The sequence below is a fragment of the Centrocercus urophasianus genome, unplaced genomic scaffold (genome assembly GCF_019232065.1).
Source record: "Centrocercus urophasianus isolate 14NV4802_14NV808 unplaced genomic scaffold, USGS_Curo_1.0 seq_10, whole genome shotgun sequence".
Classification (NCBI taxonomy): Eukaryota; Metazoa; Chordata; class Aves; order Galliformes; family Phasianidae; genus Centrocercus; species Centrocercus urophasianus.
The window spans coordinates 57205737-57219507 of NW_024884142.1; the positions used below are offsets into that span (position 1 = coordinate 57205737).

General features: G+C 34.4%; 1 protein-coding gene across 7 annotated transcripts in view; it reads right to left on the reverse strand.

Annotated features, from left to right (window-relative positions):
• STXBP5 (syntaxin binding protein 5) overlaps window positions 1–13771 on the reverse strand; it is a 105866-nt gene that overhangs the window by 33260 nt on the left and 58835 nt on the right. For all 7 annotated transcript variants that reach the window (XM_042810609.1, XM_042810591.1, XM_042810567.1 and 4 more), the window contains exons 10-18: window positions 12818–12972; window positions 11703–11775; window positions 9357–9504; window positions 8842–8909; window positions 7888–7928; window positions 5895–6115; window positions 4281–4459; window positions 2856–2981; window positions 2204–2355 (exon numbers count right to left, since the gene is read on the reverse strand). In XM_042810609.1, coding sequence (XP_042666543.1) covers window positions 2204–2355; window positions 2856–2981; window positions 4281–4459; window positions 5895–6115; window positions 7888–7928; window positions 8842–8909; window positions 9357–9504; window positions 11703–11775; window positions 12818–12972 — 1163 coding nt within the window. The remainder of the gene's footprint in view (window positions 1–2203; window positions 2356–2855; window positions 2982–4280; window positions 4460–5894; window positions 6116–7887; window positions 7929–8841; window positions 8910–9356; window positions 9505–11702; window positions 11776–12817; window positions 12973–13771) is intronic.

The window sequence follows — 13771 nt, forward strand, 5'->3', positions numbered from 1 at the left end:
AAGGAATCATATTATACTTTTGAAGTCAAGTCCATATGCTCTGAATTCTTTGATGCTGTGAATGTTGGAATAAGTCAGAAAAACCCTGAGGTAACTCACATTTCTGATGGGCTATGACTCTACTGCGGTGCTCTTGAACATCAAAAGTGCTTGGAAATCTTACAGGGCTGCACAATACACTAATACCTCCACTCTCAATCCCTATAAAGCAACATCTTAGTAGAAGGAAGCTTTCACTTGAACAGACAAATCATTGTGTTTTACAATGTTAAAAAGTAAATTAATAATAATAACCATAATCAAGCATGAATTCTCAAGGTTTTTCTTACAGTACAGAGAACAAGTAAAGGCAGATTCTAGCCTTGGTGCTCAGAGGACTAATAGATTTGATGGTAAGATCTTGGGACCACAGACATCAGTAACTTTTAAGACTAAGCGAGATCTAAGATTGCTTTCCTTCTCCCTCCTACCCTTTCCCCCTAATACAGAGACTATTATGGTCATTCTTTTTTTTCTTCCCATTTCTATTAGGGATGTCATGAACAAGAAATGTGATTGATGTATGGTTCAAAACAGTTTCTAAAAGTAAAACAATTATTTAAAATGGTATAACAAAAGTATTTATGGTAAGTGAACAGCAAGTAAAAAAAAAATCAAATTCAGATGTTCAAAAATATTTTTCTTTTGGTCATGAGATGACTTACTTATATAAGAGGTGCGAAGCTTTTTCACAGACTCTGAATATAAGTTAGAAAGGCCGCACATGCAAGAAGCCACAGTCAGCATACCTTTACGCAGCAATGAGAAAAGGAAAGATGGAGAGACTAACAGTACATTTGAGACAGAAAAGCCAGTTGAATAACTTGTATAATGAGGTTTATAAAATGCTCTTGCCATGCAGATCGTTAGTATTAAAATGTAAGATTAAAAAAATATACAATTTCATTTAATAGTTACATTAATTAACAAAAAGGACTCCACTGAGGAGTATCTTAGAGATACAGTTGTAATACAGTTATGCTGAGCATTAAACAACAAAAAGCAAGAAAAGAAAGTGATTAATGTTTAGCACTACAAAAAGCAGTTTTAAACATAAATGCATGAAGCACAAGGCAAGTCTTTTACTACCATGAGACATTAACAGAGTGAACCAGTGAAGTTACTTCTTTCTCTCTGAATGCTTTTTTGTTTTAATACTTATCTTTCTCTACAACAGAAAAAGACATCTGTCCCCAAGAACCGTGTGTTCCTCTCTAAGCTAATTATTTTTTTAAAGCACCTTCCTCAGTTGAAGAAATCTGACAGATGGCAACAAAATCTTTCTCAAACCAAAGATTTACTAAAATATGTCCAGAAGCATCCATTTTCACTTCAGTATAACACTACCTGAACTTTATTCTGAATCATTTAAAGTAAATCAACCATGAAGTTTTCTAAACAATGTGTTTCCCAATAATAATCATTTGGAGGCAACAGTGATGTTGTTGACAGTTCCATTTTAGGTGTTTTAAAAATTAGCTTAAAAATATCAACTAAAACTATTTTCTCCTTATTATTTAAAGTTCTAACTTTTCATTTTGCCAATAAAAATGTTTGGGATTTTGACTAAAAGTTTACTTTCCTCCTAGTATAAACTAGCACCTTTCTTCAGTATCTTTTCAAAACAGTCATTTTTACAAAAAAAAACTTTAATTGGTTCATTTATATCAAAAGCTTCCTTTAAAACAAATATGAGTATACACAGCATAACACTCTTTCTAGACAACGGCTGAAATAAGACAGAAAATGATCCCAGCAGATATGCTGGGTATCTGCCAAAATTGATGGGCTCATATAAGCTTATGATTTGGATACTAGGATTATGAGAAATACCAAGATATTAAATCTCCTCCCAGCTGTGCTAGTAAGTTAACAGCATAAATCTACTGAGTTTTTATAGCTTATATCTATACATACAGAATTTCTCCCCTACTGCTTTTTTTTTTAAACATACATTACATTAATAAAAATATAAGTGATTATACCAAGCATCAATAGATTTTGCTAAGCAATATTTTTGAAATAACAAACCTGCAATGCTGACATTCAAGAATGACAAAATCGCAAAGGCAAAAGCATACACGCATTCAGAGAACAGACACTACCAGCTCAGAAAAGGTCAGAAGACAGGCAAAGTTGTTTTCAACAGCTGTGGGTTACTCACCTCCAGATGGCTGACGAGTTTTTCGGGGAGATCGTGGCTCCCTACGATAAGGATCATTGGAACCATACAGTTCAATAGTGCCAAGATTCAAGAGGACTGTCTTCTGGAGGTAATCAACCATGGCAATACCATTACAGTTTCCAAAAACTACTCTGGAAAAAGATAACGTGGAAGGAAAGATAACGCTAATGCGAGTATGATTTTATTTTGATATTTTTTGCTATACAGAATTTTAAGACTTACCATTTTTTTCACATTTTATTATTACTACCTTTTAATAAATTGCTATAAATTAAGAGCATGTACAAATTACTATTTTAGAATGTTGCACTGTTTGAGCATTTACTTTTTACAACATGTAATGTTGAGTAAAGCAGATCATTGTTCATGCCAATTCATCCAATAGAGCCTTAACTGACATGCATTCTTAGCTCTACAGTGACAACACACATAAGGAAGAGTGATGTTGATTTGTGTGAGATTCACATCATCAGGAACTACCACAAACCACCAAAATGAACTATCAGGAAACACAGAAATCTAATTGCATCTTTTCTGTTGCTGTATACTTTGCATGAACACACGCTGACTTAGTTTTTAACAGCCAATGCTTTTGACAGAATATTGAAAAAGCTGCGTAGAATATACTTACAGGCCATACGCTGAATTGACTGCTAAGCTGGTTATCTGCTGAGGAGGTTCTCCACTCACCCACACTAGTTGGATAACTAGCTCAATTTGGTAGCCTGGAGACTGCTTAAGAGGAGAATTTTTAACTCTGCAAAATAAACAAAACGTCACATTTTTACGACTCTCTGAAGTGTTCTTCCTTAAATGTGCATAATTCACTGAATTTGGTATCACATTGAACTTTGAAAAGTTTGGAAAATTGTAAAGAAAATAATGGTGTATCAGTTTCATGGAACAAGTATGAGATAGTGGGGTAGGACTGAAGGTCTTGGAAATACCTTGCGCATTGATGAACAAACTTAGGAATGTCCTATAGAAAGTATTAAGACTCTCTTATCTTTTGAATTAAAAAAAAACAACCTCTATACAGGTCATAAGGTCCTCCAAGTCCTGAGTTTCTTTTTTATCTATTTAATATTTTGATTTGCCAATATTTTACAAAATCGCTTTTTGTCTTTCTAACTTCATTTAAAACTTGCTGTCTTCAAAACATTTATATAACTCAGTATAATCAAGAAGATACAAAACTAATCCTCAGAAAAAATAAACCTGTCAGAATTAACTATTTTCTAGATGGATGAACTCACAAGAAATTGAAATCTAAAATTGGAGTTTAAAGTTTCAAAAAAAATTAAATACATGTCTTAATTTTATATCTGAAAATAGAGTGCAACATAGATTTTATAACAAAAGTGAATAGTCAAGAGGTCTCAAGATGCATTCTTGTAAAAGAGTATAAAAAAAAAAAAAGCAAGTCTTCTGTTAACCTTAATTTCTCAGTGGAATAAACACACAGAAATACACCAAAAACTCCCAGAATTGGGAGAAATATCTCCCAATTTAAAAACTGAAAACAATTAAAAACTGAATAGTTCTAAAAACTTACACTTAGAAAAATAAGAGGCATCATGAGAACAGACTGTTGTTGCTTACAAATAACTGACAAGTGATGTCTATTCAAACATACTTGGCCTAAAGTTAAGCAGAGCTGAAGTGTTAAGTGATCTGTTCATTTCAATGCACACAAAAATTTCAAAGTAACTATACTGTTCCCATTTAAAAGTTTGCTCTAAAGCACGAACATCTATAACTACACTAACATCAGTGTTAGTAAAATTTCCTAAAGCAGGCTGAGTTATATGGTGATTATCTTCTGATTTATTTTTTTAAATCACCGAGAATTATGACATTTATATAAATTAAGATTAAAATCGTAATTTCTTGAAACAGAATTCAGATTTCAGATATTTGGGGGATGTTGTTTTAGAAAACAAGAGTTTCACTTACAGTAGCATTTCTACATTAATTTCCGAGTACATACAGCCTCACAATGTAAATATTCTTGAAAAGTTTCACAAATAACAAAAGTATAACAGAATATACTTACTTTAAACATGGGACATTATCACGAAGGCCATCAGATGAACTGCTACTAGTAGATGGGTGAGACTGGGGAACAATGGACTGAGGATTGGAACTTGTGCCAGGAGTTGGTAATGGTGGTATCTGTTCACCATCTGGAGATTCAATGTCATTTATTTCATATAACAGGCGCACTTCCAGCATCTGCAACGTAAAAATAAAGCAAATAAATACTAATTTTTTAAAAAGCTGGTCTTTCAGAAAAAGTGTATGATTAAGCACAATTAAGATACTAGTCCTAAGGGAGACATTCGGGACTTCTCTATCTTCAGATTGTAATATTTATGTTACTATTATCTTTCTAAACACACACACAGTCTTCAGAAATATATGATCATTCTAGCCACTTAAGATTGAATATGTGATGGTTAAACCTTGAAAATTAACTTATTTTCCGCTATTTAAAAGTTTCCTGTTTATTACTGAAAAGAAACAAAATACTGGAAACAAAGCCCGCTTAATCATCATTCCAAGCATGTAATACAGTCATGAAGGAGCCTTATTTTATGTTGTTTTAGAATGTTAAAACTAAGAAGAGCCATAGAACCTAGCTGATCTGCTCATATAGTGGCACTATTTAATTCATTGCTCAATGTTGCATCAAGTTAGGTCATAACATTTAAAACAATAAATTCATCATATTTCAGATTAGTATTAATTGTGTAATAGTTAAGATCTTCTACTGTTTGAATCTCAACATTTGCAAAACAGAACTTAACTCAGACTGAAAGATCTAAACAGTAGCTTTAAAAACACTTCAAGTACTGAATCGGCTTGCTAACTGCTGATTTCTAAAAACCTTTCAGAAAAAACAACATTCCCTTAGAAGGCAATGTGCATGAATACGAGTAAATACTAGAAGGAAAAAACAAGCATGTCTTTTCTCCTTTACTGATATTTGTCTGAAGTGGAAAAATAAGAAGAAAAAGAACGACATTATCATTAAGGCAGTACTCAGAACACAGTGTATTTGATGACTAACAACCTTAACTAACCAAGTTAACTTTCAGCTCATTCATTCCAGATAAGTGAAGTTGCATATGTGTGTTTGATTTAACAAAGGAATTGAATTCTTGCAATAGAATTTATCATGGAATCTTACAATCAAACATGACAGTAAAGTCCTAGACAGAACTTAGGGCATGTATGGTATACTTTTCTTCTATATCTGTACACCAAGATAGACAATAATGATTAGGAATCAAGAAAAAAGTCATCAAGTCCCTCACTGAAGTCTTTGAAAATTCTTTGACTATATCTCACTCACTTGTTTAAATTGTCTGATGCAACTAAGCTTCGACACACACTTTGCATTGAAAGTTAGAACAAAGAGTTACTGTAGGCAGCAAATCTGAAAGAGGCAATGAAAGCCAAAATAGTGATGTGTAACTTTCATTTTTGCTGAATTTGCTAGTTTACTACTTTTCCTTCATAGAAAAAGAAATTTACTAGCTTTGAGGTGATTTTTTCGGTACTTTTGAGTAACACAATGAAAAACAATGAAAAGCTAAATCGCTACAATAGTCTTATTATATAGAGAAATCTTATAAAATTAAAAAAAAATCTTTATATAAATTACCGGAATGACTTCTGTTGTCACTTCCTGCTTGCTGAACCTGTAGATAATGACATGTGCAGAAACTCCAGCTACACACAGCATTCTACTTTCTGGACACCACGAGATGATCTGAATAGCATATGGATCTTCATCTACTATATCTGTGTTTGGCCTGTCATCCTTATTCCGTGATTTTTCAAATACTTTGGCTGTTTTTAGCTTATAGAGTACTTGCAGCGTTACTAGGAACAATTCAAAAGAAATTAAAATTAATTTCTATTTAAACATATATTTATCTCAGTAACTTTTCTAATTTAGAAATTTAGCTTCACAGAAAACATCTCTTTGCTTAGCAAAGGAGGGCAGAGAATATCTGTGTTGATACCATTCATCACAACTTGCCTAATGCAGGATCAGCTAGTTAGAAAAAAAAAATTCCTATTTAAAAGAGATGTATGTTACGTTTAAGTTAAAAACTAAATCCTCAGTTTCACAAGTTTAACTATAATTAGGTTCTCTAATAATAACAACAATATTTAGTGACATTTACCATATCTCAGCTTAGCCTATAGCACAAGAAGTAAAGCTCCTTCCCTTTCTGCTTATAGTATTTCAAATCCATGGCCTCTTTCCCATGTAGTACCAATTTTTTTGAATGACCATTGAGCAGAAAACAAAATGCAACCTTCTGATGAATCCACATTTTTCTTTAGAGTGCAGTTTCCAGATCTGTCCTAATGAGTCCTTACCACAGTTTAAAACTGTAAGAATTATTTGATCATCATTTTACTGATATTCCAATTTATTCATTCTAATTATTATTACTTGTGCAAACACTAACACTGCACTCCCATAGGCCTCCAATTTTTTTAACAGATTAAGTTCTGAGTAATATTATTCTCAGTTGGAAATCTTTCTTCCAACATTCTTGAAGCTGCTTTAGTGTTACTTTCAAACTTCACTGGCACAGTCTTGAGTCAATCATCCAAACACTTGACAACAATACTAATCACAGCCTTATGTAAATCTAATTTATCCTTATTTCTCTTATGCAGTTTCATCTGAATCAAATTTTGCAATTCATGTATAAGGCTGTACTGCTGTTAAAAATTAAGACAGAAGATACCTGCAGCTTCTCCCTTAATGGGATTAGTATTTGTTATTAAAAGGATAATAAATGGCTTTAATAGAATTTGCTTTAGACAGATCCATGCTGAATATTATTTTTAACTACAGATAACCAATTATTTTTTCCAAGTTCCACCCCCAGTCCAAACAAATTAAGGATCTACAACACCCCAAATACACCTCTGCCCAGTTTTTAAACATATATTGCATCTGTTCTCTCCCACACCCACATACTTCTAGAGCACTTTGGAATCTCACGAGTATTCCACAAGCTTTCAAGGAAAACTGGTAATGATTCCAAGATTGTTTCAGACAGCTTTTAAGTCCTAGGAGTAAGTTTAGTCAGAACCAGATGTTTTAAAAACATTTAACTCAGAGTCCATTCCAATTTGAATTTTTATTGAATTTCTCACTCTTAGCTCTGTAGATCATTAGATGTAATTGACCCTTTAACCAACGAGACAGGCAAAATGGTTTGTTCTGTGGTCAAAAAAGTCAATCAGAGCACCAATTACAGCAAATTGGTGTATATAAACACAACTCTCTTCCTTTAGACCGCAACGAACAACTTGAATTTAATTGTACTAAAAAGAAATACATCTGCCTATTTGCATGTCTGCATGTTCAATAAACTACTTTCGAATTAAAGCAAACGTTTTCTTGCTAGCTCTTGGACTACTAGTGCATTTTCACTGCGATGGAATAACTGAGAAATCATGTTAGCATTATTTTAATTTAATTTGAATCAAAGTTTTATAAGGAGTTGACTGTACATGGGGCAGGAATTACGACAATGACTGATTCACAATTACATTTAATTAGACAAATCTCCTCAAATTTAGAAATCTCCTGTTTGATAGAAAAAATTTCTTCTGAAAAAACTTACTTGCTGAGGCATCCCAAAACTTGATCGACCCATCAGCATGCCTACAAAATATTAAAAAATTCATTAGATCAGAAAATTGTTAGTTGGAGCACTGGACCTCTTTGCTATTAACCAATTAAAAATATGACTAACATTCCATTTTTATTACTTATTATAATGACACAGCATTTCAATAGCTTACTGAAAACTAGTATTTTACAAACACTTGCCCAGTTAGTCAGAAGTGATAAACTTATTTCACTGGTTCTTCACTGAATTCCACTGCACTAATATTAATTTACCACTTTAAACTGATTTGAGTTACTCACATTTCTTGCAAGTAGTTCAGAATAATTTATGACTTTTATTTTTGTTTTTAAACATATGTACCTTATTTGAAGGGATACTTGTAAAGCAGTGCCCAAATTAACTACTTCAGAGCAAACGTCATCTAATTTATTTATCCTTGAAACTGGATTTCTCAGGATTTACTCTCAAAGTCTCTAATGTGTAGTACAAAGTGACAATAATCTGCAGGAGGGCTCATGAGTTGTTTGAAAAAGAAAAAAAAACCACAAAATGTAGAGGTGGTCCTTTACACTCCTTGCAGTAAAGTTAGAAGGATCCATCTCAAAGATAAAAATCAACATATCAATAACAGGTCAATGGACTTCCTATGCTTTAAAACAACTCAAATATTACGCAGAAGTTAACAACAAAGGAGGAGTTTCTTCCATGATATATTGACTGCAATCAGACACAATCCTAACACCACATCAGAATAGTAATTTATATAAAACACTGTCACAGAGTTCCTGTGTTTCTTTTCCATGCTTTGATTGACTTTCTTGTCAAAGCATATGCATTGTCTAGTGAACATCATTTCTTAAATCACTGCACCACTCTTGGAATATTGTTTTCTATACAAGGACCAAAGGACCAAAATACACATTACTGCACTGTGGTGTCACTTACCCTGTAATTATTATCTCTGGATAGCTCTGAGTAATCAAACCCCAGTTGCCTCCACTGATAGGCCATTCCTAGAAGATTAACAAATACAATACAGGGAATAAATATGGAAATATAGGAGAGTAATGTGAACATTGAAACAAATACACTGAGGAAGAAAATATTACGCAGTGCAGAGTTAAATCACTGAAATTTCTACAGATACTGCAGATTTCAGAATTTCAAAATTTCTGAATTTATTACACACGTCTACTGCAAAGACAAGCCAACAAGGACTATAAGAAAACACCCCTGCACCAAGAAGTCCCTTAGCTTCCAGTGATCTGGCTATCGACAGGAGCACACCAAGGAAAGAATGACTACAGCATGACATATGCTATAGATCCCTCCAGACATCTACTAGCTAAAGACAGGATAACTTAATCAGATGAAGCTGTGGTCATAGAAGGACCATACTTATCCTATTCAGAGCAGTTGATTTTTTTTGTATTTTCAAATACATGTACTGGATGTTGTACCTTCTTACTGTAACCTTGACGTTTCTGTCGAGCGCCAACTGAATAGAGAGCAGGTATGAGGTCAACAGGACAATCAGCAAAATATTCACAACAGGTAACTGGAGACTCGTGTATTGTCAAAGGATAGGGATTCTCAAATATAGGGTACCTTTAACAGATGAAAGGGGAAGAAAGTTAATCTAGGAAAAAAAATTATTTTAAATGCAGAATAAGTGAAACATTGAAGAATGCACTCTTTTTGTATAGAGGACAGTAAAAGCATATAAAATTAAATTATGAATGAATGTATTAAGCAACTTCATTAAACACACTATCAAGATAGTATAGATCTTGAAACAGAACCAGCATCTTTTACTCTTTCTAGAACATGTTTAGAACGTTGTTATTCCCTTATGTTTCCTATTTTAAAAACTTTCCTATATTAATGGCTTGTGGAAGAATTTAAGTTAACAAGTCTTAATTGTAATAACATGAATCACAGAATCACAGAATGGCCAGTGTTGAAAGAGACCTCAAGGATCATGAATCTCCAACCCCCCTGCCACATGCAGGGCCACCAACCTCCCCATTTAATACGAGACCAGGCTGCCCAGGGCCCCATCCAATCTGGCCTTGAACACCTCCAGGGATGGGGCATCCACAACCTCTCTGGGCAGCCTGTTCCAGCACCTCACCACTCTCTCTGTAAAGAATTTCCCCCTGACATCCAACCTAAATCTCCCCTCCCTCAACTTAAAACCATTTCCCTTGTCCTGCTGTTTTCTACCTGCTCAAACAGTTGACTCCCCTCCTGTTTGTAGGCTCCCTTTAAGTACTGAAATGCTGCAATGAAGTCACCCAGCAGCCTTGTTTTCTCCAGGTTGAACAAGCCCAGCTCTCTCAGCCTGTCCTCATAGTGGAGGTGCTCCAATGCCCTGATCATCTCTGTGGCTCACCTATGGACCCTCTCCAACAGCTCCCTGTCTTTTTTGTACTGGGAGCTCCAAACCTGGACCCATTCTCCAGATGGGGCCTCACAAGAGTAGAGTAGAGGGGGACAATCACCTCCCTGTCCCTGCTGGCCACCCCTCTTCTGATGGAGACCAGGATACCTTAGGATAGCCTTCCGAGCTGCAAGAGCACGCTGCTGGCTCATGTTAAGCTTTTCATTTATCAAGACCCCAAGGTCCTTCTCTGCAGGGTTGCTCTCAAGGACCACTCCTTCCAGTCTGTACAGATGCCTGGGATTCCTCTTGCAAAACTCTGCACTTTGCCATGTTGAACTTATTTCTACTCTGCAGTCTATCCTTTGAATAGGAGAAATCTACTTTTCACTTTGTATTATGCTGTTCCTAGACAGGAACTCGTCCAACATATTTCATAACCTGCCTGCAACTCTAAGGTCACTTTCTGAAAGTCATAGATAGCAACTTTTGGTTACCAATTAGAAATAAAAAAGCACACATACTCCTCAACTCCAACTGGGGAGTGATAGAACCTTCATGAGGAAAAAAAGGTAAAGTAGAAAAAAAGATAGTAAAAACAAACAGTTATATGTATCTGTGCTCAAAGGACACTTCTCTAGAGTGAAATGCATACTATACTTTTTTTTTGTTTGTTTGAGAAAGGCCAATCCTTTCAATTCCTTTAATAGAAAAATTAGCAACAACAAATGATTTCACATTAAGCTATGTTGGAAACCAAAGATTCTTCTAAAACAGAATGAAAAACATGTTCATTTTTAACAAGAAACAGTAAAATCATACAACAGCATAGGACATTACTACATTAAAAGATCTCTTACTGCACTAAAAAAAGAGGGAATTGATGTTACTATTTTAATTTTGTAAATATCTCTATACAAATCTTGTATCTGATAGCTACTGCATCTGTGGTGAGTTGCTTTTAAGCAATAAGTAAATCTTCACTTAGCAATATTTACAATTATTTATGCGAGATAACAAAATTCAGCGTCAACCAAATTAACCCAACCAATCCCAACACTGTCGACCATAATCCATTCCCAAAATTCTGTGCAGTATTTTGCCAGCCAACCTCCTCTCATCACACTATGAACACAATTTAAAATAAACTGTAATAATTAAAAAGCACCAGTGATCTGTTAGTAATTTCTGACAATGAAGTTTGGAAAACATTAACATTCAACAGAGTATTCAATTCACATACTACATATTACCTGGAGAAAAACTGATCTAAAAATATACTCTGTTCTGCTGAAAGAAACTTATACTTTGTATTCAAAGTTATAAGTTCTGGACATGAGAGGCATTACGGCGGATTGAAAATTTGAAGAGCAGAATAATGGACTGATCAGACAAAAATACCTAGAGAATACAGGATTCTTACCCATTTTGTGCAAGGTCAATCAGCACTAAATCCTTTTCTAGGAGAACGACTACAGCATATGGCTCCTGAAAGTCTAAAAACAAGAAAAACTGTTAGATATAAGTAAACATAGCTCTTTGCATACACAGTCTCAAGCACGTGATTGGTTCTTGCAGTTGATCAAAAGTAGAAAAGTGAACTAAATGACTACATAGTTTGTAAAGACATTAAAACACTCTCTCCTAACACTCTAAGTTAACATTAGAAAAGTCATACTCCACCTTTATCTAGCTGCCCTCAATTCTCTTCCAGCTTGTTAGAACCATTTGAATGGCTCAAATAACAGGAAAAGGACCATGCAGATGAACTCGTATAAGCAAGAGAGACACAATTATCTAACAATAACATTTCTCCAACCTTGAATTGTTTTTCCTAATTCAACAATAGTGAAATTAATCACATGCAGTAATGAGTGAAAGACAGATCATATAACATTAAAATAAGAAAATCAAAAGTTTTCAAAGTTTGGCTTGCTGTCTTTCAGAATGACCTCAAATTCCAAGCTATGGAGTTCTAAATACTTTGATGGAAATTGACAGCTAACAAAATAGGAATCAGAAATCATAGCACTAAAGTGAGACGGTTACCTAATCTATGACAAAAAAAACCAATCCTCTTCTGCAGGAGAGAGATGGTAAGTTAGTGAAGAACATAATGCAAGTATTGGAAAGAATAACACAGAAACTAAATTTAAGAGTATTCCACAAATGATGAGCAAGATTGAGCATTGACTGGAAAGGTCTTACATACACTAATATTGATGAACACTGCTGCTGCAATAACTGCAGCTTAAAATTGCAATGATGCTATGTCTGCATATGCTTTAGTTTAAAGGAAAAGAAAAAAACACGTAATCAGCAATCAGTATTTATCTAGAAATAAAAGAAATTTTATTCTAAACTACTCCGACGCTGTGGGAAGAAAAACAGATCTCATATAATAGGGATATCAGATGTTGCTGCTGCACTCTGATTCCCAGAGGTAAAACAGAAAGGCAGTAATAAGGAATATTATGATGGGATAAAACTCCAGACAGAAGAGGTTGAAGTACTCAGAAAAATCTTCACAAAGCCTACCATTAGGATATGGTGTTTCACAGAGAGTTAGAAAATCAACAATAGAATAATCCATTTCTAGCACAGCAGTACTTTTCCCATGCATAACTGTTAAACAGGGTCTTCTTCCTACGGTATCGTATGACAAGCCTCCTGAGAGAATGATGAAAGGCTCCCTGGAATAAAACAGAGGTATATACCGTCAAACCAAGGTAACATGTAAATAAAAGAGATTGGTCAGTTTCTGAATTTTACTATAAGGTTATAAAGAGGTATCGTTATGCAGAGATGCATTAAGAATAATGCAAAACTGCTCTCCCTGCAATAACAGCTCTCCACGCAATAAGAAGTGAGGGTATATTTCAAAATTTAAAAAGTTAGAGGCCTACCACAACCCCTGTCATATTTAAGACATCTCTTCCAGGCTCTTTCCAGCTGCTCATTTAACTCATCTTAGTAACTGTTTGCCAAGATGAGTTCATTATTATTTTTGTTAAACCTTAGAACTGTATCTCTTCTATTGAACTGCAGTTTCAGATTTGCAAGAAGCCACATTCATTCATAACATCAAATATTCCAGCAGGATCACAATCCCAAGGATTTTACTTTTTGTATGGAATGACCATAAAGGTTGAAATCACAATAATTTCTCAAAAAGTGCAAAATGATTTTGCGGTCACAATAACGTGGCTACTTAGCAGAAGCAAGCAGCTGTTTGGCAAACTTCAAAGACCTTTTAAGAAGAACATAAATAAATGCCTTTACCTCTCATCACACACTCACTCTAGACATTTTATCTATTTTTCCCCCATCACTGCGCACTAAATTGACTGAACTATTTCTGTGTCAAGCTATACTTCAACTGTGCTTGACTGACTAGAGAGAAGCAAAAGATTTCCAGTGTTGATGGAAGAGGTTACAAGCTTCCCTTTCTGTATATATATATATATATATATATATATATATATATATATA